General features: G+C 36.4%; 1 protein-coding gene across 1 annotated transcript; it reads right to left on the reverse strand.

Annotated features, from left to right (window-relative positions):
• Positions 1 to 3516: 3516 nt before the first annotated feature.
• LOC147625860 (uncharacterized) lies at positions 3517 to 4974 on the reverse strand. The gene is made up of 2 exons (XM_086817850.1): positions 4312 to 4974; positions 3517 to 4126 (listed from the first exon to the last, which is right to left on the reverse strand). Exons 1-2 carry the CDS (start codon positions 4827 to 4829, stop codon positions 3547 to 3549), a joined length of 1098 nt encoding a protein of 365 aa, XP_086673976.1. The 5' UTR covers positions 4830 to 4974; the 3' UTR covers positions 3517 to 3546.
• Between the last annotated feature and the right edge of the window lie 20594 nt (positions 4975 to 25568).

A 25568-nucleotide genomic window follows, 5' to 3' on the forward strand; every position in this document is an offset into this window, starting at 1 on the left:
ATCTAGTCATGTTTTAGAGGCCTGTTGGAAGCGAAAGGAGAGTGAGAAGAAGAAGCAACAGCAAGGACTTTGCTCCCACTATAGGTGTCAATGCAAAGGAAGCAAATTTTGGACATGATGGCTATGCACTGATAGTAATATACAATTATCTCTCAGGTACCTCTTGTCTATCCTTATTAGCTACTGACTGGTATTTTGATTCTAGTGCCACTAAGCACATTACTTCATGCAAGCAGCTATTTTCCACGTTGTGAGATGCTCCGTTAGGTGGAACAATTTTCTGTGCTAACAATGCATCCTATGCCATCAAAGGCATTGGCAATGTACTTCACGCTCTAGGGATCCTTGTAGTCTTGTTGACACCTCATGTGTACTCAAAATCCACAAGATTTTTAGTTCTATCTCAGCACTTGCCAAAGATGGCTTGGAGATTCAGTTTTCTGATCATTGTTATTCGATTCATGACAAAACTGACTCAAATTTGTTTCTCTTGTCTGGTAAACTACACAATGGTCTATACAGGCTTGACAAGTATGAAAGGAATATTGATCCTCATTCAGATGCCTTGGTTGTTTCCATGCCACATATTTAGCATGATACTGAGCTTTGGCATGCTTGGTTTGGTCACTTGAATTTTCCATGTATTATGCACGGTATAGCATCAAGCTATGGTTCATAAGCTACTGCCTATGTAGCTCCACACAACTATGTATGCAAGGCATGTATATTGGGAAAGATGATTTGTCAAATCTTTCTAAAAGATGGCACTATCCATGCTACTTGCCCATTGCAACTAGTGCGCACAATGATCTCTGTGGTATTATGTGGGCTCCCTCTTTCGGTGGGCATCTCTATTTCAGCACTTCTATTAATAATATTACACATGCTTCTACTGGGTGTATGAATCGTGAGCCCTTTCTGAAAGATGGCACTATCCATGCTACTTGCCCATTGCAACTAGTGCACAATGATCTCTGTGGTCCTATGCAGACTCCCTCTTTCGATGGGCATCTTTATTTCAGCACTTCTATTAATAATATTACACATGCTTCTAATGGGTGTATGGTATGAAAGTCAAGTTTGATACCTTCTCAGCTTTCCATTAGTTTCTTGCTCTTGTTGAATGCTTGTAATTATAAGTTGCTAACATTGTGTACCAATAGAGGGGGGGGATTTTTGTCAAATGAGTTTGCTACTTTCATGCTATCCCATGGCATTTGTCATCAGTGTACTACTCCTTATACACCACAGTTGAATGGTGTAGCTAAACATCAAAATCGGACCCCCATGGAAATGGCAGAATTAAATGTATGCTCAAAAGCAAGGATCTACCTTCTAGATTCTGGCTCTTGAAAAGAATGGCCCTATGGCCATTCTTGGATGACCCCATGGCCATCCTAAAATGACTTTGAGGCCTTGGGGTATTGCAAGAATAGCCCTAGGACCATTCTTCCACATGGTGTGTATGAAAACAATGGACCTATGGCCATTCTTGCATGCCCCCATATCCACCCCAAAACAACCTTGAGGCCTTAGGCCATATTGTGCATGAAAAGAGGTCATCCTTGGATGCTCCATGGCCATTCCAAAATGACCTTGAGGCCTTAGGGTCATGTAAGAATGGCCTTTGGGGTCATTCTTCCACCTATTGTGCATGAAAAGAATGGCCCTAGGATCATTCTTGCATGACCCCAAGGCCTCAAGGTCATTTTTGGGATGGCCATGGAGAATCCAAGAATAGCCCTAGGGCCATTCTTTTCATGCATAACTGGTGTAAGGACCATTCCTACATAATCCCAAGGCCTTAAATATCCACCATTTCATGTACAACAGGTGGAAGAATGGCCCAAGGGGCATTCTTGCATGACTCCAAGGCCTCAAGGTCATTTTAGGATCATCATGGGGCCTCCAAGAATGGCCCTAGGGCAATTCTTTTCATGCACAACAGGTGTAAGTACTAGTCTTGCATGACCCCAAAGCCTCAAGGTCATTTTAGAATGGCCATAGGGCATTCAGGAATGGCAGTAGGACCATCCTTGCCATGCAGAACATGTGTAAGGACCATTCTTGTATGACCCTTGGGCCTCAAGGTCATTTTTGATTGGCTATGGGGCTTCCAAGAATCGCCCTTGGGCCATTCTTTTCATGCACAATAGGTGGAAAAATAGCCCAAGGGCCATTCTTGCAGGACTCCAAGGCCTCAAGGTTATTTTGGGATGGCCATGGGGTATCCAAGAATGGTCCTAGGGCCATTCTTTTCATTCACAACAGGTGTAAGGACCTTTCGTGCATGACCCCAAGGCCTCAAGGTCATTTTGGAATGGCCATGGGGCATCCAAGAATGGCCCTAGGACCATTCTTGCCATGCATATGTGTAAGGACCATTCTCGCATGACCCAAGGGCCAGAGGAGAAAAAGAAACCTTCAGGTTCATCGTAGAAGGCTAGGCATGCATATGGGTTCTATGACATAATAAACATCTATTTGTTATATAACAAATATATATATATATATATTCATAAATATTTAATTATAAAATTAAAATATATCATAAATATAACTTATAAGTTTATATTTATGTGTGTGTGTATATATATATATACACACACACATAAATATACATATAAACATAATTATTTATTTCTTATAGTAGATTTATAATAAGTATATATATATATATGAATATTAATTTGTTATATATATATATATATATATATATATGCATATTTATTATAGAACTATATATATATATATATATAACATATAATATATTTATATGTATATTATATAAATAGATAAATATTAAAATTAAATATTTTTATTATTATAATATTTTTAAAAAATATTTTTATTTATTATATAGCAAATATATAATAAATATATAGTAGACGGGTTAGGCCCACTCAAGCTATCCATCTAATTGACACTATGTCTATATCTCTAACTCTATCTCTATCTTCTATATATATATATATGAAGAGTTTTATGAAGCTGCCATGTGGCAAGAATTTGGGGGTTCAGGATGCAATTTGGAGGTTAGAGGGGTTGGTTCCTATTACTATAGGAAGAGGTGTAAGGTCCTATAATTCCAAAAATTTGAAAAATATTAAGTGGAGAATTATATACCTCTTCGCACGGGTTAGAATTGAGAATGTTTCTATCAACACATACGAAAAAGTAAAGGTTAGCGCATATATATATATATATATATATAAAGTAGGTTTAATACTTTGTTTGTATGAACTGTATTTTTCATACTTGTTAAAAGCTAAACTTCAGTTTCACATAATTTTTTAGCACATAAGCATTTGTGTAAAAGTTTTGTAAGAGAACCAGATCACACCATTTGAAAGTAAAACTTCACGAGCCTGAATTCGCTGGATCTGAGTAATCAGTACAGCAATATTACATACATTAAGGCGTGTATAGCTTGCTTAGAGGCCTTCTTCAAGGGACACAAAGGGATTATTGCAGCTTAGACGTCTATAAGTCTTAATATAGCTTAGACTGACATACATTAAGGCGTCTATAGTTCTTATAGCTGGCTTAGACGCCTCCTCCTTCAAGGGACGCAAAAAGATTCACAAACGGACATGGGAATAAGCTTGTGTGATTCACATTCGTCGCCCCTGCTGTAGGCAGAGTACTATAACTCTGATGATGATCAGGAATGAGAAGTGGAGATGGTCGAAAAGAGCTGGTCGGGTTTGTCAATAGATTAGCATTTCTGGTTAGTTGTGCAGGGGTCACGAGGTGGTGAGATCGACGATCATTTTCGAAATGATCGTCGATAGCTAGTGTTGCAGAAGAGGTGGGCGCCATAGCTATGAAAGGATGCGAAATGACGTTGTGCACAGTCAATGGAGGAGAGAGTTGATTAAAAATGTGCAGATGATCAGCGAGGGGCAATGCCTCAGGTACTCGACTTCTATCATGATTATCAATAAATGGGAAACATTCGCCAGCTAAGTTGATCAGCAGCTCGTCCTGCATAGGAATGCTTTGGGCGGTGCACGTGTGCGTGTCGATGTACGTGACGTCCCAATCTTCAGGGGTGACGTCATTCTCGCATCTCTGCACCTGCTTCAAGGCTAGGCAGCCTTTGTGAGCGCATCTGAAGTAGCTCCTGCAGGAAAATTATAGGCGCGATTTATCATAAAACAAAGTAAAGCTAGCTAAAAATCCACTTAATTCTGGAATGGTAGACACTTATAATTTTGCAGACTAGTTACCTGAGTTTGCAAATTATAGGCGATTGATCATAAATCAGATTGTCTGTTTTTTTGTTTTAATCTACTTAATTAATGTTACCTCTTGTATTTGGCACCTTGGATATTCTTCTCGCCATACTTCCGCCAAATATAGCGGTCCAAGTGCTCTGTGTAGCCCACTGGAACGCGCACAGTCTGCTTCCACACAGGTTTCCTACGCTTCCTAACTAATCGACTGCTGGCAGAGCCTAGTGCTGCACCTTGCAAGTTCTCATGCAGATGAGCACCGGCTTCCAAATTCTCGACTACCACAATTTGCTTCTCGCAATTTTTCACTTCTTCCAGCTTGTCGTTAACATGATCAACTCTAACATGGTCCCGTAATACAGGAGTTCTACACATTAAGAGCTCGATAAACTGGTTCATATGCTTCACCATGTCAAGCGAGCCGTGCAGGAGTAAAAGGGACCGCATATTCTGGCTTGGGCTTTCGCCCCCCAGACTGCCCGCAGCCACCAATATCACGTTTTCTTGCAGGCTTCTCGCAAGCTTGGAGCCTTGCGTGACCACCCGCCTGAGCTTGTCTTCATAATCAAACTCTACCATATCTCCTCCCATCCTGCTCTCAGTCTCTCTCACAAAAGGCTACCTCGGCCACTTTAGCTGCTGCTCCTAATTAAGTCGTGAAGCCTGATCCCATAAAAGTGCACGCTCACGTTCAGATAAATCAACGCTGGTATACATCCCCAGGCCACCCACCCGCGACTCGCGAGACAAATGTACCTCACATGAGGCCGATCCACACGGTCCAGAATCGGTCCGCTTGTGGGTGGTATGTCCTACATTTTGAAGATAGACACGTAGAAAATATAGATTTTTAAGGGTTGAGCCTTAAGCCTTGAAGAGTTCTTTGACTAACAAGTTGATATATGCATGCATCGGTATCAACATCAATATATATGTGTCGCTAACTGGAAAAAATAAAAATTATTTCGGCATCAATTTTCTGAGAAAAAACATTAACAATTGATTTACATAAATTTCTTGACCGTTCATCTTCCACAAGATCCAATGCTCCAAAGAGATCAATTTCTAATGCTATCTTTGTATTCCCTACATCTTCAATGGCCAGCATATAATTAAAACGTAATTCACACATCGGTGCTAAATTCCAAATTCAATATAACCATGTAATACAAAATAATTTGTTTCTACCTCATGTATTTTTGAGTGCACAGTAAAGGATAAACTATAATTTACCCTACCCTTTATTGATTGAAGGGTACAAAGGGAATAAAAATTGTGTGAAAGTATTTAGATGTTGTACTCCTCTTCTCCTTCTTCTTAATCATCATCATCATCATCTTACTATTTTTCTTCTATGGAAGACAAAGCATTTAAGGCCAACAAACCTACCATCTTACTATTTTTCTTCTATGGAAGACAAAGCATTTAAGGCCAACAAACCTACACTCCAAGTGATCAAATCATGCACAATAAAGAGAAGTCCATATTTTCAAACAACAATATTTGTGACTTTTCTCCTATATTGAAAGTGATTCAAAGATAACATGCCCTCTTTCCAAACATCAATTGAATAGTTCTTTGCTACTTAATATGGTAAATGACCTTGATAAATATGATCATCAATGATATCTTACATGTGCAAATTAATAATATCAAGAGACTCTACTTTCACCTACATGAAGTTATTGTATTTTATAATTTCAAACGGCTTGTTTTTTTTCATGTTATCCTGATAAAATAACGATTTTTTTCATGAGTCATATGTTACATATTTTTGGTCTCATAAACCCTTGAATTGGGTATTTTGTAGAGGTTGACAACATCTTACTATCTCTCTCTCTCTCTCTAATAAAATAACACCTTGCACACATATAAAGGGCAATAGTGTGACTTGTTAATTAATCAAACCATGAGTTACACTTGCATAAGCAAAATGTTGAAAAACAAAGACAATTGTACTTTGTGAGGAAATTTTGGCAAATTCCCTGTTGAACACATAAACAAAGTGTAATGTTGACTTGCATTAACCAAAGCATGCATTACACTTAGACTAGTAATAGATTTAAAAATATTGGTGAGACCATTTTGGTATATTTTTGTGCCCCACTTTATATCCTTCACGATTTAGATATTTTACTAAAAATGAAACATTACTCAAAGTAATGAGTATAAAATAATTGAACTTAAATTAAATTAACAAAGCTACTATTGTTAGCTAGACATAACTTGTTAGAGTTTATGTCCTTGCATGTGATATATAAAAGAATAATATACTATGGGTAACAACCATATATGAGTTTCTCATAGAATCGAATCTAGAAACAAAACTTTACATAAAAATACATTAAAAGGCATTGCTAAAAAGATGTTTTTGGATTTCTTGAAAGAACAACAATTGTATTGGAATCTATAGTGATAGAGGCAACACAAATCACCTTTATCTTTCCCATACTATAAAATAAGAGAACAATAATCTTATTGGAATCTAGAGTGAAAGAGGCAACTAAAATCACCTTTATCATTCCCATAGTGTAAAATAAGGACAAACTTATAGATGGCATAGTGATGAGGAATTAAAAAGGAACAAGTTCGTACATTTAGTAGTTTTATCTTTTCATTGAGAATCATAAAATACCACATGAGGTTTCACAAAGAATAAGAGCTCAATATTTAAATGAAACTCTTTGATTTTTTTGAATATAATTAATAATTCACTTGAATTGCTAGTAGCTATAACTTCTTTAATTACCACTTCCTTTTTTTTTAAAAAAAGTAGAAATGCCATTAGGGTATCACTAAGGTGTAAATCTAGGCCTTTAACCATACAACATGCCATGTCCATGAGAGATCTCTTGTTTCTCTCAGCTACACCATTTTTTCAAGTGTATATAAGGCACCATACATTGATGTGTTTTATGCCTCTTTGAGCCATATATGCATGAAACTCCTTTGACATATACTCCTCCCCTCTCGATCTGTATATAAAGGGTGTCGACTTTACGTGTGGACACATTTTCATCCATAGAAATAAAGTGTCTAAATCATTAAATAATCTTTGAATTTGCCTTGAAAGGATAAAAGATCATCAGTAAAAGACACAAAGCAAAGATATCCCCCAATCGATGGTGTCCTCGTAGGACCACATACATCACTATGTATAAAATTTATGTGGATAGCCCTTACTAGTCCATCTTTCGAGAATGATACCCATTGCATCTTGCCAAAAATGTACCCCTCGTATACATGTTTGACAAGGTTCTCGAGATTTGGCAATGCCAATGCCATCTCTTGCCTTTTAAGGTGCAACAAGCTGCCAAAGTTTAAGTGACCAAAGGGAGCATGCAACAACTCATCAATCATAGCACGTGTGGGAGTAATTGAACAAGAACTATGTACCAATATCTCATACATGTCCAACCTACCTCTAGATTCCATACCACAGCCACTCTCTCCCATCACTTTGATCAAGAACTATACACTTGTTGATGTTTACAAGTATCACCACTAGGTCTGCCCTTACTTTTGAGAGAGATATTGTCCCACCGATTACAATAGTAACATTAAGCATAAACTTACCAAATACTTTAAATGTATATGAGTGAGTCGTTTACACATGTGGTTGTTCCTCCTTGCTGAGTAGAGGAAACTAAAATTATCACACTAAGAAATAATATTCTTGCTAGACCACTATCAAAATACTAGACATGTTGATCTGTAATTGATATGAATACATCATGGACATAAATAATATTGTATGCATTCTCAAAGATCTCTATGAGCTTTATTCATGCATTAAGGGCACTATCTTATTTATAGAGAGCCTTATGCATGTATAGAAAGCCATATAGAGCATTACATGGCTCTCTATGCATGCATAAGGCTCGCTATGAGCTCTATGCATGTATAGTGCACTATACATGCATAGAGAACCATATTCATGCATATGGACGTATGCATACATAGGCCTCTCCTATGAGATCTATACATGCATAGTGCACTCATAGAGTGCTCTCTATGCATGCATAGAGAGCAATCTGTTGTGAGATCCCTCTATGCATGCATATGGCTGTCTATGAGTCCCCTATACATGCATCGAGGGCTCTACCTTATGGATAGAGCTCTCTATGCATGCGTAGAGTTCTCTATATATGCAATGACTTTGCTCGATGCATGCATAAATAGAACTCTATATAAATGTGTAGGGCTCTATATGTATGCAAAAGGATCTATGCTTGCATAGAGCCCTATGTATACATAGGGCGGCTCAATATGAATGCATAGGGCTCTCTATGAGAGCTATATGTATACATAGAGCTCATAAAGAGAATATGCAAGGCTTTATGCATTTACATAGGGCTCCCTATGGATCTATGCATGCATCATAGAGTGCTATATGCATTTGCATAGGGCTCTTTATGCCTCTATGCATGCATGGGAATGGCTCTACCAAATGTCAAAGAGATTTATGCATTTACATTAGGGATGTTTTTACTTATGTATGGAGCTCTATTTTAGATCTATGCATTAGTAGGTAGAATCCCTTATGCAAATGTATAGAGGGTTGTACCAAATACATGAGAGATCTATGCATTTGCATAAGGGATCTTAGCTTCTGCATACAACTCTTTTAAGCACTATGCATAAGGTAGAGCTCTTTTTGAAATATTTTGAGGGAATCTATCAAATACATGAGAGATCTATACATTTACATAAGTGCTCTTACCTTATGAAAATGAATAGAGGGCTCTACCAAATACAAGAGATATCTATGCATTTGCATAAGGGCTCTACCCTTATACATAGAGATCTCTTATGCATAGAGCTCTCGATAGAGCTCTTCCCTTATGCATAGATCTCTCTTTGAGCTCCATGTAGAAGGTATAGTCCATATGGAAATGCTTAGAGGCCACCTACTAACAAATATATGATGGTTGTATACATTTGCATAAGGACTCTTATCTTATGCTTAGACGGAACCTACCAATGCATATAGGGATCTTATCTTATGCGTAGAGGAAACCTACCAATACATAAAGGGCTCTTATTTTATGCACATGATAGAACCTGCCAAATGTGTATGGGATTTATGAATTTGTATAAGGGATTTTATCTTATGCATAGAGGAAGCCTATATATGCATAGAGCTCTCTATGCACATATCATCTAACTGTGACCATATTAGACTACAACACATTCATGTAGGGATCCTCCGTAACTCCCACATCCCTCTAAGACCATTAAAAACCCTCAAACATGTCTCATAATAACATTGTGTTATTTCTTTTTCTATTCAACACTCACTAATGTTATCACATAGCCCACACAAGAGTGAATCCTACTTAATAGAGTGCCAAGTCTACATAATCCATCTCCTAACCATTTGGTCACATTTGGTGATCATCTCGTGATTAAACTACGAACTTCTAGGTTCCCAAGTGCTCAGCACAATGATTACTTCTTCTATAGTGGTGGGCCCTACAAAATAGAGCTCATATGTCACCCGCAATAACAATATGGGAGCATTGGCCAATTATTTTTTTCAACAGTCCGACCTACCTCTTTGATCAAAATGTTGATTCAATGAAGATGATGTCTAGAAAATTTCTCCCAAGAGCCCAATTATTTATCTGCCCAATTATTTATCCTTTGGCAGTGAACAAGATTCACATGTCCATTCATCCTCACGAATATATTGATATTATATCTCAATGTGCTTCGTGCAAGTAATTTACATGTAGCTCTAATTGTTGAACAACATTGATCCTTTTGAGAAACACCCATGTCTTTTAAAATCCTTCTCAACAAACTCTAATTGAGCAACAACATTGATGATCCCTTCTTAGCAACACCCAACAACACTCTCCAACACTCATGTATCTTAAAATCCTTCTCAACCAAACCGCTTCACATGAAGCAAAACATGCTACCTTGCACCCAGACTTTGTAGAATAATTTGATGTTATAGGCTAATTCTTGATTAAGGATGTAGTTCCAAACCTAATAGGAAAACATTAACCAAAAATAGATTTTCTACTATCACAATATCCTACCTAATCTCAGTAACAAAATCTCCTGCCCAATTTGAGTATATTTGAAATCTTAAAAACATTGGGATTTTAAAGCTTTTATTGATAAAGCTTTGAGACTTATTTCTTATACTTAGCTAATGTACCATCACAAGTGTACTTGTCCTTGGTGCTAATAACTTTTTTTTGCAAGAAGACGATCCACAAGATACCAAGTGTGGTTTCTCATGATTAAGTCATACTCTAATTGCATAGCCTCCTCGAATTTGGATCTCCTAATGCCACAAATAGCTCTATTTTTATTCCTAGACTCCTTCTTTAAGGCTTTAAAGTGTCGTTCTTCCTATCTACTTTCATTAGTCTACATGGTTTGACCACATGAACAAGCTTGTCATAGTAGAAACTCTTTACCTTTAATTTATTCTTCTTCTAAGAAGCATTGGGGTTACTAGATTCCTTCCCCTTGCCTTTCTTTGCATATCTAGGTTGACAATGCAGTGTCACTATCATCTTTGGCTTTAAAACACATCTCCTCCTCAACAACATTGTACCGAACTCCTTAAAAGTAAGAGACAGGTTGTGCACCTACGTGTTTCAGCGAGGTCACCAGCAAACTATCACACCTCGAGCATAAAAATTAGATGCACATGCATGCCAAATCTTCACTAGTCTTAGTGGTGCCACCATTTAATCTTGTAGATTCTTTAGCCACAAAATTCTCTGCTTCTTCTCCTTCAGAATGCTTTTCTACTACTACTATAGGCTGATTCTTAAGATCTTAAATCCTTGTCTGATTCCTTATCTCATAAAGATTCTTAAGACCTTGCAATGCTTCAAAAGTTTCTACAGTATGCTGAATCAGAGTCATCATTGAATCATTAATTTTGATGTCAACATGATGTCATAGTGTATCTACTCCTTATGCCAAAGCAAGAGAAGGATCTGATGGTATGATTTGTAGTGGAATTTTGCTAGATCTTAAGTATGAACTAACTTTGCATCAACCCCTTTTGTGGTTTCCCATAATTTATTTGAATCTATAATAGACCTAATCTTGAATCTATAATAGACCCAATCTTGAACTTCCAAAGAGTATAATTTCTTCCATCCAAATCTTCTTCACCAAATGGTGGAGGAAGCACTGGAGAAATTATGCTATTTGTAAGTTAGTGGGCCATCTGTCTTAATCTTCCCTCAAATAGCAAACTACCAAAGCAAGATTTTCCTATGACCTAAGTTATGATACCATGTAGGAAAAGACAATAGCAAAAGAACAACCTTCACAATACAAAGCACTAAATTGAAGACAGAAGTTATAATGAAGTAGATTTGGTAAGCACATGCGCATGGGGAAATGGGGCTAGGCACTTGGGCCTAGGGTCATTTACATGTGTACTCTTGGGGACCTTGGGCTATATTAGGAATAGGGCTCATGGACATTATACCTTTTTTATCATATTTTACTCTATAGACATCTATTTCTTCTTGCTACTCATGCCCAGGCTTTCATGGTGACCTTTACCCATGTATTGGACTCCATTTAAATGATGTCCCATGTTAATTATTTTTAAATTTGTATTAATCACTATTCTAGAACCCTAATCCACTGTACTACTTGATTTCTTTAAGTTCTTGATCTTCTTGATCTTGATTTCTTGAAAATTTCCTTGATTTTTAAAATTAGGAGTGCATAAATCAAATCTTGAGAATAATGGACAACAATGAGTGTTCCTCAACAACTTTCAATCTTTATCTTTTCTCTACTATTATCTTGCAAGAAATCAATGCTATGCAAAAAAAAAGTTTTATGAGAAAGATTTTAGAGGATAAATTACTTGAATGTAGACATAATCTTGCAACATTTTTTTGTGGTTTAAATCTTCATGCCTAGAAGCTACAATATTGTGAATCTTGCAAGGTTTATGTAAAATGCATTAAAATTTGATGCTTAAGAGAAAATTAGACAATTTTGTTAGCCAAGAATTAAGAAAACACTTTAAGATTAGTACTTATCTTATGATAAGTGATTAACCTTGGAGAACTTAGTAAAGTTTTGTGTGTGAAATGCAAGTTAATTTGATGCATGCAAGATAATTTCCATGTATTTTTGCAAAAGATTAATGATCAAAGCAATCATGTTAGATTTCTTTACAAAGGCAAATAGGTTTGTAAAGGCATATGCATGCATGAGAGTTGAAGATTGTTGAAATGCATGTGTTATTGAGAAGTTTAGTGCATTCAAGGCTTGAGGCAAGCAAAAAGACCTGAACATTCACAAAAAAAGGTGGTGTAAAATCCATACATACATGGTATTCAAGACTCTTTCACAAGCATCATTTCCCTTAGTTAGAGGCTCACCAAAGACACTGCTCTAGTGTTTGTTGGCATAGCCGTTTTTGGTTTTACTACTATCACCTCAAATGGCATCAAAGGGTCTTGAGAACAACTGGGACTTGATACTATGTTTGAAGACTTAAAGGCTTTGTTGTAGACAATACAAGATTCTCAAAAGCAGGTATGGCCTACAAATCCATTGTTGAAGCATTGGTTAGAAGAGCATCAAGAAGACAGCGTTGAACTCATTGAGCTCACCCTATCAACCCTATTTGATGTCCCATTAGTTAGAACGGGCTGAACAAAGGGGGGGGAGCTAAGAGGCATCACCAAGCCGCCATTCGCGGGTTTGTTCATTGTTTGTCAAGCGTACCATTTGCTCTTTTCTCGCAGAAGGGGTGTGAAGCGTATCTTTTTACCCCTTATGGGAAAATTCATCAAGTAAACCCTCTCTCTCTCTCTCTCTCTCTCTCTCTCTCTCTCTCTCTCTATATATATATATATGAAAAAGAGTTAAGATTCCTGCCGTTATCCCTCGTGTAGGGATTTCGGGTATGGAGGGGGACTCACCTTTGCTTCTCTCTCCCATGCTTGGTGGTGGCTGGTCTGTTACACTTCTTGAGTTGCCGGTGTCTCACTCGCTTATTCTCCCCATGCTACTTTGTGCTGTTAGGTGCTCTCATTAGCCATTTATCAATTATGATTGGTTTTTGTGAGACCAATTGGCTTGATTTGGTCTTGCATGTTGGTGCCGCTTGGTTATTCTAGTCTCATTTTATCCTTTGGGCCTTGGTTGGACCCTTGCTTAGCCTTGGTTGGCCTTAGCTCTACTAGTTTTGTGCTGGGATTGATACTTATCCTCTACCCCATGGTGCAACACTTTCCTCCCAAATCTTTAATAAAGGAAAACTTTATTACTCTCCCTCTCTCCAAAAGGAAAGGAATTGAATGCAAGGTTTCCTTTCTGTATCTACTACAATGAAGGGTCTTTGTCCTTCCTAGAAGCATTGTACATGGATTTCCTTTTAAAAAAATATAAAAGAACTCTCCCTCTCTCCTCACGTACAAGAAGGAATGTATTTTTTGGAAATTAACTGAAAGCTACATGTACATTAACTTAGACTAGCCTTGATCAATGCGGATTAGAGAGAAAGCTAAAGATCTAGGGTGATTGTTATAAAAGTTGTCTACATATATCAAATTGCGAAAAGGTCATTAGGCAAGATCTTGTTGCAACTGTTAATCAAGTGTGTAGAACTTAATCAACAACTTGATTTGATATTAACTAATTTAAGACTAAGGTGTTATACTAAGATTAGTACTAATCACGTTGATTACTAGTAACTACTATTGTAAATCACTTTCTTGATCAATAAGCTATCTAAATTGCTCTAATTTGTTAAGTTGTAGTAAAAGATTAATTACTAATCATAACATTAGTACTAATCCTTATTGTTAGTCATTTTCTTCATCAAGAAATTGTCTTAATAGTACTTGATCAACAGCTATTGGCATAATCCTGCACTATTGTCATCAAGATTCAATAATCTTACTTTATTGCATAAATTTTCAACACTATTTATTATTTTCTTGAAGTTTGTAACAATCTCTTAAAGAAACCTAGATTCTTGTAAGACATAACAAAGATTTACAAAAATCTAATCAAGAATCACTCATTGTCACACCAAGATTTCATTATGCACAATAAGCTTTGCAAACTTTAAAAATGTGCACCAAGATTCTTGAAATTTTACACAATAAACTTTGTCCAAAAACAAATAGGATTATAGACTATACACTTATTTGCGCCAATCTCCCATAACAGAACTGCTACTACACAAAAATCTGCATGAAAAGCTTTAGTAGAACTACAATCTTTACATAAATCTACTTAAATATGCTATAAAACTATTATCTTCACACTTTCTTGATAAAATTTACACCAAGATTTGTAGAAACTATGTAAATATAGAAGAAAAACTAAGGTTTATGAATAGATTTTATGGAATGAAAAACTAATTCAAGAAACTGTGCACTTAACTCTAAGAATATGATATCTCAAAATGGTGATTAGCATAGATTCAAAAATGAATATATTAATATCAAGGCTAATTCACACAAATCAAGATACTACTAATCTTGAAAAATGGTGTAAAACTTAATCCAAAAATCATTAAGTCTTAATCGCAAAATCTAGGGCTGTACTCATTAGCATGGAGAATATACATATGCTGATCACATCATAGAGAGTAGCCACCTCAACATGGGAAGACTACCATGAATCAGCCATAGAAGCATGAGCTCTAAGAAAATACATAATAATCATAAAGTGGTTAAAAGGTCATAAAGGGTACAATAGTCCTAGGGCTGATACCTTTCATAGTCCCAAGGTCTATATGCCCTAACACCACACATGTGTAAATTCCCCTAAGTCCCATGTACCTAGGCCCATCCCCCATGTGCATATGCATCCTAAAAATGCCTAGATTAGGCTTAATTAGCATGAATTAGAGAGAAAACAAAAAAACTAAAGATCTAGGATAAATGTCATAAAAGTTGTGTAAAGATATCAAATGGTCAAAAGGTCATAAAAGAGTACAATAGTAATAGGGCTGGTGCCTTCTATAGTCCCAAGGTCCATATTCCCTAGCACCACATGTGTAAATGTCCCTAAGCCCCATGTTCCTAGCCCCATCCCCCATGTGCATGTGCATCTTAAAATCCCCTTTGTTACATTAACACTCCCAAAAAATTAACTAGCACTTCACCTTATGCACGACTCTCTAGACTAGAACGGTAGGGGGGTATCATTTATACATAAAAAGGATGATCAAGATCCTCTACATGTGCATGTTCTATATGATTGGCTATTGCCTAGCCATACTTTTCATACATTTTATGAAAACCATAGATGTTTGGGGCTAAAGTCCACTTTTGAATTTCATGCTCCTTTTCTCTCTAGAACTATTTAGTTGAACTTGCACTAAGTCTTAAAAAATTTCTATTTTTTAATTTCTAACAATTTTTATTTCATTTAGGGAGCTTTGACACACAGTGCCTTGTCCAAAATTCAAGGATTAACCCCAATCTTTAAGGTGCACATACATGTAGATTAGGTATATAAGTACATACAAGCAAGGTTTATACATATGTGCTCAAATTCTTTAAGTCTATATATTTTTAACATTGGGTGTCTGGGTGCGCCTTATCCTCGTATATATGGAGAAAGACTTTAAAGTTTAAGGTTAAGGTCCATACACTTCTTGCATTATCGTAGGGACTAAGGTTTGATTAAATATACACATTAAGTTTTAGTTCAAGCTCTTAAGGCTATCTTTTTTATATCCAATTATGGGCATGTATATACATATGTGTCCGTGTGTGTATTTTCATTTAATTTTCTAACAATAGGGTTAAGTCTACATATATATTTAAGACTTTGTAACATTTGAAGAGACTACGCCTATAATCCAATTTATAAACTCTAAGGCTAAAGAGATTAAGAGAGCTTACATCTCTTTTTATATAGGGTACTAAGGTCTTTGTCTTGTCTTTAGTATATATAATGCTAAGGTCTTTGCCTTTTCTTGAGTTTATACAATGCGAGAAGGTCATTTATTTATACGTAGGGTACTAATGTCTTTGTCTTGAGTATATAAAATAATAAAGTTATGTGAAAACAATATAGGGTACTAAGATCTTTGTCTTGAGTATATACAATGATAAGGTTATGTCGAGAATATATATAAATCTCTTAAAGTTTTGTTTACATATACAAATCTCTTATGGTTTCAAAAATTTTAAGTCCCAAAACCATGTGTGTGTGTGTGTGTGTGTGTGTGTGTGTGTGTCTATGTAATCTCTAAGGTCTAAATTATACATATATAGCACTAAGGTCTAAGACAATATATAATATGTTTACTAAGGTTTAAAGATTATGTTATCTAAGGTTATTTAAAAAAGACCTTTAAGGCTATACATACATACATACATACATATATATACATATATATATAAATATATATACACACATACACACACACCTATGTATATAACTCTAAGATTTACTGTATATATAAGAGCTCTAGCTTCAATACATTAGGGGCCTTCCCTTTTTATGCCATATGGGAAAATTAACAAAGAAAAAATTTATATATACATATATATATATATGAAAAAGAGTTACACTTCCCCTTACCCCTCACATACGGAATTTAGGTATGGAGGGGAGCTCAACTCTGCTTCTCTCTCCCACGCTTAGTGCTGGGGTGGCCGATGTCTTTCTCTCACTTCTCCCCTTGTTTCTACTTTCTGCTATTATGTGGTTGTCAGCTAGCTATCCGTTGTCTCACTGGTTGTTCTTGAGCCGGTTGGCTTGGTTTGGCTTTGTGTGTTGGTGGTGGTCGACTGGCCATGCTAGTTTGGTTTGGTGCTATCCGTTGTCTCACTGGTTGTTCTCGAGCCGGTTGGCTTGGTTTGGCTTTGTGTGTTGGTGGTGGCCGGCTGGCCATGCTAGTTTGGTTTGGTCCTTTATGCCTTGATTAGGACCTTTCTTGGTTACTAGTTTCACATGGAGCCGGCTGGCTTGGTTTGGCTTTGTGTGTTGGTGGTGGCCGGCTGACCATGCTAGTTTGGTTTGGTCCTTTATGCCTTGATTAGGACCTTTCTTGGTTACTAGTTTCACATGGAGCTTGATGCTTGTAGTCTCTTCTTGTGGTCCCATTGGGCACAATGCAGTTCTCTCCTCCCCGAACATTTAAGGAAAGGAAACATTTCCCTCTCTCTATCTAAGGAAACCCCTTGAATATATAGGGGGAAAGTACAAGAGCTGAGCATGAGTGCATATGGGATAAATCCCTCAGTGCCACATGGCATACACTGAGATGACCAAGACTAAAAGTACTCCTAGTGAGCATTTAGTAAAAGTACTCCTAGTGAGCACTTAGTTCCAACACCCTCCTTAAGTGATACTGGGAGGACACGACTGACAAGATGACAGATGACAAAGATAGATAATAAGGCAAGATGAAGAGACTGATGACTGATGACTAGACAGACAGATAAGCCAAGATAAAATGACTAAGACTGAAAGACAGAAACATAAGACAAGATCCTAAGACACCCCTCCTCAAGTGATATCCTCATATGGGTCGACAAGGGTAGGGACAGAAATGGATCATAGACTTAGACATAGACAATCAGCCAGTAGATGAGGTCTCAAAGACAAAGAGACTGCCAGATAGACATTAGAGAGTCTGGCAGCTAGATGATAAATGGGGACATAGACAAAATGCCAAAGACATGTGGGTAACTAATCCACAAAAGATAGGCATATAGACAAGAGAATGACTGATTGTTGTGACAGACTGAGTGGCAAACTGAGAGATGGACCTCAAAGATGGGCTCAAAGACAGATAGATCCACATGGCCTACATCATCGATGACCAGAGAGGTGGTTTTCAAAGACAGAGAGAGGACCATAAGATATGTGGTTGTTACAGTAATGACTTGCTCAATATCTGAGCCATCTCCAGCACTATCTCCTGAAACCTTCTTTATGAAATCCCAAAGACCTTCTTTCATAAGATGATACTTGACTTTCATTTGCCAAGTATGAAAATTTTGCCCATTGAACTTATCAATGGATAGGAATGACTGAGTAGATGTAGTAGCCATTGGGAAGGTCTTACCACTCGTGAGATGTGGCAGTGTCTAATCCAGTACAAAGATAGAGTGTAGACTGAAGAAGATAGATGAGAGGTTAACTTAGCATGAAAAGAGAGCATATGAATGACTGAGATAAAATGAAAGCATCATTCCTCCACTTTTGAAAACGCAGGTCTGCTGGACAGCATTTGGGGCCACTTCATTTTGCGGCAGCCTTCCAAATGGTATGTCTAGCTAACCCGCAAGACTAATCAGCAAAATAGAATCGTAGTAGGAAGATTGAAGAGTTCTTTTACAGACCGGTTTGTAGAAGAACATTTCTTGTAGAGATCAATGTTCTCGCCCTCTTCGTTCTGCATCTCAAATCCATGTCAAAATCTCCGGCTCCTTCTCCATGATGGTGTTGTTTCGGGGGCTATGAGCTTGAGGCTGGGAGATCAAGAAGCGTATAGGGTTTCGATTAGACAGCTTTCTGCAGAAAAGATATGAATGCGGACACAGAATAGCAGAGATTAGGGTCTCTGCAGAAGAAAAAAGAGGTTGTCATGGTCTTGAACCATGAATCGGATAAAGACCAGTGTAAAAGTGCCTGCGACCACAGCAAGGAATATCTTAGCCTTGGGCGGCTGTCGCTTGAACCAAAGAAAGTTGGCTCGTGGAAGCCACTCTGCCGCTTATTCAGGCTCGCGAGTCACAAGACGAAGGCGCTGCTGACAGATATGACGTAAGATGAAGGCGCTACTATGACTGATATGATGGGCTGCAGAAGTAAAACGCTCGCACGCTGCTTGAGAGCTACGCAGAAGGGATGGAAGATGAGCTAGGGCTGAAAGGGAAGCTAGGTGGAGACCTGCTCTGATACCATGTTAGAAACATGGTGAGCTAGACTAAAGTTGGAAACTGAAGTGAGAGAAGACAAAGACACACTGAGACACTTCCATTGATGTGACCCCTTGAATATATAGGGGGAAAGTACAAGAGCTGAGCATGAGTGCATATGGGATAAATCCCTGAGTGCCACATGGCATACACTGAGATGACCAAGACTAAAAGTACTCCTAGTAGCATTTAGTAAAAGTACTCCTAGTGAGCACTTAGTTCCAACATCTTTGTACTAACCCCTCTGCAAATTGTGTCATCTTGCAGCTTGATATCGTGGGCAGGTACCCTACTCCTGTCGAGACAGCCTACCACCGCCACCATCGCAAGAGGAGATACATGGAGGCACTTCTATAATGACAGGTTGATTACTGAGGAGCAGTATATCCGGGCTACTGGAGAGTCCCCCGAGGTATTTGAAAGTAATTAAATAATGTCAATATTATAAATAAAGATTTGATTTTTCATACATTGATACATGTTGTCCCTTGTTTACAAGACCCTGCACAAGAAGATGAGGAAGAAGACGAGGAAGAAGGGGGCGGAGAAGGGAGCGAGGAGTAGTGCTAGCTACTCTTTTTTGTACTTAGCCACTGGCTTGGCTTCGTGCCTCTTATATATACACTCCTCTTATTTTTGGTACTTGAAGCCACAGGACGTGCCTTAGCTTTGTGCTATATGTACATACAAGCACTTTTTGAGCTATCAATTAATGCCTTGTAACTAAACGTTTCGGAGTTGTAATGTTTTATTTGGAATTGTAATTAATGTCGGCTATAGATGTGCTTGCAAGAGTGCTAATTAAAATGCGATTGGCTGTAAGAATTGAATTACACGATGTGGAAATGGGATTCCTGTAACTACATAGCATACACAACATACACAACATTCTGTTAAAACACACAAAATTTAAAAAATATTCTGTAGCGCGTCTATATACGCGTTTGTCTGTTCAAGAAGCGTCTATTTGAGCGTCTATAAATGCGTCTATGCATGCATCTGTCTCTTTGCGTGTATAAACACGTCTATGCATACATCTGTCTGTTTTTAAAATTTCTCCCCGACCGTCTATTTGCGCGTCTATATGCGCGTTCATAGGCGCATCTATATGCGCGTCTATTTGCTACCTTTTAAACGTGCCTTTAGACGCGGGTCTGTAGACATGCTAATAGACGTGCATATAGACGCACTCACAAAAAAAAATTTAGTTGAGTAAACACGTATGTGTGCACGTCTGTAGGTGCTTTGTCTTATTGTGATATATATATAATGTAAAATACACTCATATATATAGACCCATGATTAGAGTAAAATAATAGCCTTGGGAGCTTGAATTAAAACCTAATGTATATATTTAATCAAGGTAGCCCCTAAGATTATGCAAGAAGTGTATAGTCAGAGGACCTTAACCTTGGACTTTAAATTCTTTCTCCATATATAGGAGGAAAAGTGTTGTGTAGGTGCACCGAGAATCAATGTTGGAAGTATATAAATAATACTTAACCTTAGTTTCTAATAATTTGAGCAATGTAATAAGACTATACCTTACATGTATGTATTTATATAAGTGAGCAATACCTCATGCGAATTAAGTTGAAAGTTGTGAAATTGAGCCTATGCCTTGTGAAATTGAGCCTATGCCTTTGGAAATTAAGTTGAAAGTTGTGAAATTGAGCCTATGCCTTTGGAAATTTTAGAAGGCCAACGGTAAATTTAAGCCAAGCATATATAAGAGCATACTTATATACCTCATGCACATGTATGTGCACCTTAGAGGTTAGGGCCGCTCCTACAAATTTGGACAAGGTATATATGTATAATTTACCTAGAATTGTGCTATATACACATATGTGTGTCAAATTACCCTAAATTAAATAGAAACTATGAGAATTTGATATATAGAATTCCTTTAAGACTTAGTGCAAGTTTAACTAAAGAGTTCTAGAGAGAGAAAGCCTTAGAAAGAGCATGAAGTCAGAATTTAGCCCCAAACACCTATGGTTTGTATGAAAAGTATTGCCCACCAGCAGTAGCCACTCATATAGGCCATGCATATAGAGAGGCTCTGTGAGATCCCACTGCCCCCTCAATGCACCAGATTCTCGATTACTAGCAGCGGAAGCAGCTCTCTCTTGCACGGGAGGCAGGGTTTCCCGCTCGGGGCCTCGCCCTCGAATGTCCGGGCGCACGAGACTAAGTTGGTGGTCATTCCGAAAACCAAAACCGAAAAATTTTCCCATGCCCAGAAAACGGGGACGATTCCACCTTTTTTATTATCTTAACGAATTTTTCTAATGAGGTCAAGATACTAAACTAACCTTCATCTCATTAAACCAAATAGAAGAGAAACTATTACAGAGGCATAAGACAGTCCTTTAAGAAAACAGGGTTTCTATGCAAGTTTTCAGTTTTGATTTTCTTTGAATATAATGAGTATATCTTAAATCCGTATCCCAAGACTGCTTGATCGTAGGTCTGAATTTCAAGCAGAATTCCTCAAATTCTGTAACCTTGATCCTGAGATCAATTCAAAGAGTCTCAACTTAGTTTCAGATTTGGTGGGTGATTTGAGTGTATTTTCCTGAACTCGTCACATCGTCTTTCCTTGAAAAATTGAGGAAGAGTTTGGTCTTGGTCAAAGTCTGATTCTGGGTTCGAGTCTGGTAAGGTTCTTCATGAACTAAAGGGGGATATTTCAATTATTATTTTGCTAAATTTCATTCATTGAATATTCACTTAACTGATTTCTAAACTAATCACGAATTCCTATGAGGAATAATTTAATCAGTTTATCTAAATTTCAGACTTCGATAGGTTTTATCGATTATTCATGGAAATTAAACATAGAATTAAAGAGAACCCTAATTTTGATATAAAAATCATTTATGCATAAATCAATTTTGATGAAAGTAACACTTTTATAATAATAAAAATTCTTTTATGCATCACTTTATGCATAAAAATCAATATTGGTGAAAGTAACACTTTTATAATAATAAAAAATTTTATGCATCACTTTATGCATAAAATCAATTTTGATGAAAGTAACACTTTTATAATAATAAAAATTCTTTTATGCATAAAAATCAATATTGGTGAAGGTAACACTTTTATAATAAAAATTTTCTTTTATGCATCACTTTATGCATAAAAATCTATATTGGTGAAAGTAACACTTTCATAATTAAAAAAATTCTTTTATGCATCACTTTATGCCTAAAAATCAATATTGGTGAAAGTAACACTTTCATAATAATAAAAATTCTTTTATGCATCACTTTATGCATAAAAATCAATATTGGTGAAAGTAACACTTTTATAATAAAGAAAATATTTTATGCATCACTTTATGCATAAAAATTAATTTTGATGAAAGTAAAACTTTTATAATAATAATAAAATCCAATATGCATCTTTCTATGCATAGAATTTAAATCGAATGAAAATCACACTTTTATAATGATAAAAAATATCCAATATGCATCTTTCTATGCATAGAAATTAATTCTAATGAAAATGACGCTTTTATAATAAAACTATTTTCAATATGCATCCTTCTATGCATAAAAACTAATTCTAATGAAAATAACACTTTTACAATAAAAATATTTTCAATATGCATCCTTCTATATGCATAGAAATTAATTCTAATGAAAATAACACTTTTACAATAAAAATATTTCCAATATGCATCTTTCTATGCATAGAATTTAATTCTAATGAAAATAACGCTTTTACAATAAAAATATTTCCAATATGCATCCTTCTATGCATAGAATGAAAATAACACTTCTAGAATACACAAACGGAGGGGATTACTCTTTTTGAATAACATAAAGATAAAACTTATTTCCACAAAATTTAAGAAAATTTTGCTATAACCTCCTTTGTATGGCTGACCATTTTTTAATTTTTACATTCTAAATCTACTTAGAATCTACCTCAAGATGAATTTAACACTCTAATCTGATCAATTCTCATTTTTTTAGGAGTAAACAATATAAAAAGTTTAATTCTATTTATTTGATTACACATCTTGGATAAAGAAGGGCTGAATTCACAATGAAGAGAAGGGGAAAGCCTTTCCATCAAGGCATAACATACAATTTTAATTTAAAAGAATTAAAAAAACCATAGAATAGAATTAAAAAAAGTAGAATTTCTAACTTACATGGAGTTTTGTGAGCTTTCCTTTGGCTTGAGGGATTGAGGGTTATACTCTTGATTGGATCAAGAGTGGCCACCAATTCTTTGTAGAGGAATTAGTCAAAAACAAGTGAATTATCAATGAATTCAATGTTTTTGGCTCTAGGGAGGAGTAGAGTAACAGTGCATAAAAGACTATTAAGCTTCTACAAAGGGGGAGGCTTCTATTTAAAGGAAAAATGAGCCTCTAACCAAGAAAACTGATTCTAGAATTTTTGAGATCAGTTTGGTCAATTTTTGACCATTTTTCGGTCAGTTTAGTTCACTTTTTGGATCTAGTTTTGAATTAGGAGAGAGGCGAGATGAAATACCTAATTTTAATGGTTTAAAATTGAAAATCAATGATGAGAAAAAGGTGCCTACTTCATGAGGAGGAATCCCTTTCTTGAGGTGTCAAAAATCAGTTTTTTTAACTATTTTCTTGGTCCTTAGTCCACTCTTCATCTTATGTGAACATTAACTCATTTTTGGGGTATTTTTCTTTTATTTTTTAACTTATCTATTCCCTACATTTGGATTAATCTTATTGGTCCATAGGAATCTTAATCCAAAATTTTCAGAAAATCTGGACCCTTAGGCTAAGGCCTTTGGAATAGGTTATAATTTATTTCTAATGCACCTTCTAAAAATCTTTTTGAACTTCTGTTTCGGGGGAATTTATTTTAATAAGAAGAGATATTTTTCTATCCAAAAAATATCTAAAAATTGAATAATCTCTCTCTAGAATATTTTCTCTCTCTAAGGCCAAAATAGGTAGAAACAAGATCTTTTATTATTCTGAAGAGGGGATTGATTACAGGGGAAGATACTGGACATATTGAGGGTTGGGGAGAAATCTTACAGGCTCTAAATCATCCTTTTCATGCATAAATACCCCCCCTTTCTAGTGTAGAGAGGTTTCTATAAGGTGAAGTTCTAGTTGAATTTTTAGGAGTGTTAGTTTTTTAAAAATGTATCTTTCTTCTTGTATATGAGGAGATAGGGAGAGAAAAAAAATTTGTATTGTAGGAAAGTTTTGGTTTTGGGCATTTTCAGCTAGTCATTTTTGTGAATGATTTCTTATTAGGCTAGAGGTGGAATTAAGCGAAGTTTTGTATGAGAGAGTTTTTCTTTTTGTACATAGAAACATTTTTCTTAAGTGAAACCTTTGTGATTCACATTATTTCATATCCGTTTGGTGACTCCAAAGCGCGTTTTAAGTGGTTTTGTGCTAAAAATGTGCCTAGATTTTTGTATCAAGACATTGCAAGTCCTAAGCAGAGGTCATGAACAAAGATTAAGCCTCAGATGAAGAGATACAAAGTCGAAGAAAATGATTCAAGGTTCGAGATGAGCTATTGATGAGTATCATCATCGGATCATCGAGATGCAAATGGTTCACCACGAAAAAGGGTTGTTTTCCTAGTGTTAATAATTTAAAAAAAACGTAATCTCATGGGAATGATGATTGCGTATGAAGAAAGCTTCCCAAACACGCTTTTTCCAAAAAGTGTAACATCACCAAAAATATGGCACGTGGATCGAGAAAGATCAAAAAGGGATAATTTTAGCTTTTGGATGTGAACAAGAAGAATACATAAAAAAACAAAGAACAGATTGAGAGTGAGAGTGCAAGTGTGAGTACGAGATTTTCATGAGAGTGCGAGTGCGAATGAGATAGCTCAGGGGTGGTCAGGTGGTTTGATCTCTTTCCTTCAAGAGTGCATCATATCAAATTATTGTAAGATTTCTTGATATATTCAGAATTGTTCTCTTTCTGCGTCAAACAAGATTATGTAAAATTCTATTTTTCTTGAATTGTATTATGATTATTGAGTGGGTGCGGCACAGGAAAAAAGTGGCCAGACCCATTATTAGCCTACATCCACACATTATTACCATAGAAATGGCTACATATTCCCCTTACAATGATGATGTAATCATGTAAAGGGTTCATGTTCATGTAAAGGGTTCATGTGCTAATTCTCGAACGATAATAAGACCAAAGATTCCCCTTATAATGATGATGTAAACATGTAAAGGGATCATGTGGCTGATCAATCCCCAAAGGATAATGAGACCAAAGATTCCCCTTATAATGATGATGTAAACATGTAAAGGGTTCATGTGGCTAATTAATTCCCGAACGATAATAAGACCAAAGATTCCCCTTATAATGATGATGTAAACATGTAAAGGGATCATGTGGCTGATCAATCCCCAAACGATAATGAGACCA

The sequence above is a fragment of the Cibotium barometz genome, chromosome 23 (genome assembly GCF_041138505.1).
Source record: "Cibotium barometz isolate CiBa-2024 chromosome 23, ASM4113850v1, whole genome shotgun sequence".
NCBI classification, from domain to species: domain Eukaryota; kingdom Viridiplantae; phylum Streptophyta; class Polypodiopsida; order Cyatheales; family Cibotiaceae; genus Cibotium; species Cibotium barometz.

Bases quoted from the DNA above. Each gene is read 5' to 3' on its own strand.
- LOC147625860 (XM_086817850.1), bottom strand. From the start codon at position 4,829: ATGGGAGGAGATATGGTAGAGTTTGATTATGAAGACAAGCTCAGGCGG. The intron at 4,127-4,311 runs GTAACATTAATT...ATTTTCCTGCAG, and splicing joins CAAGGTGCCAAATACAAGAG to GAGCTACTTCAGATGCGCTC.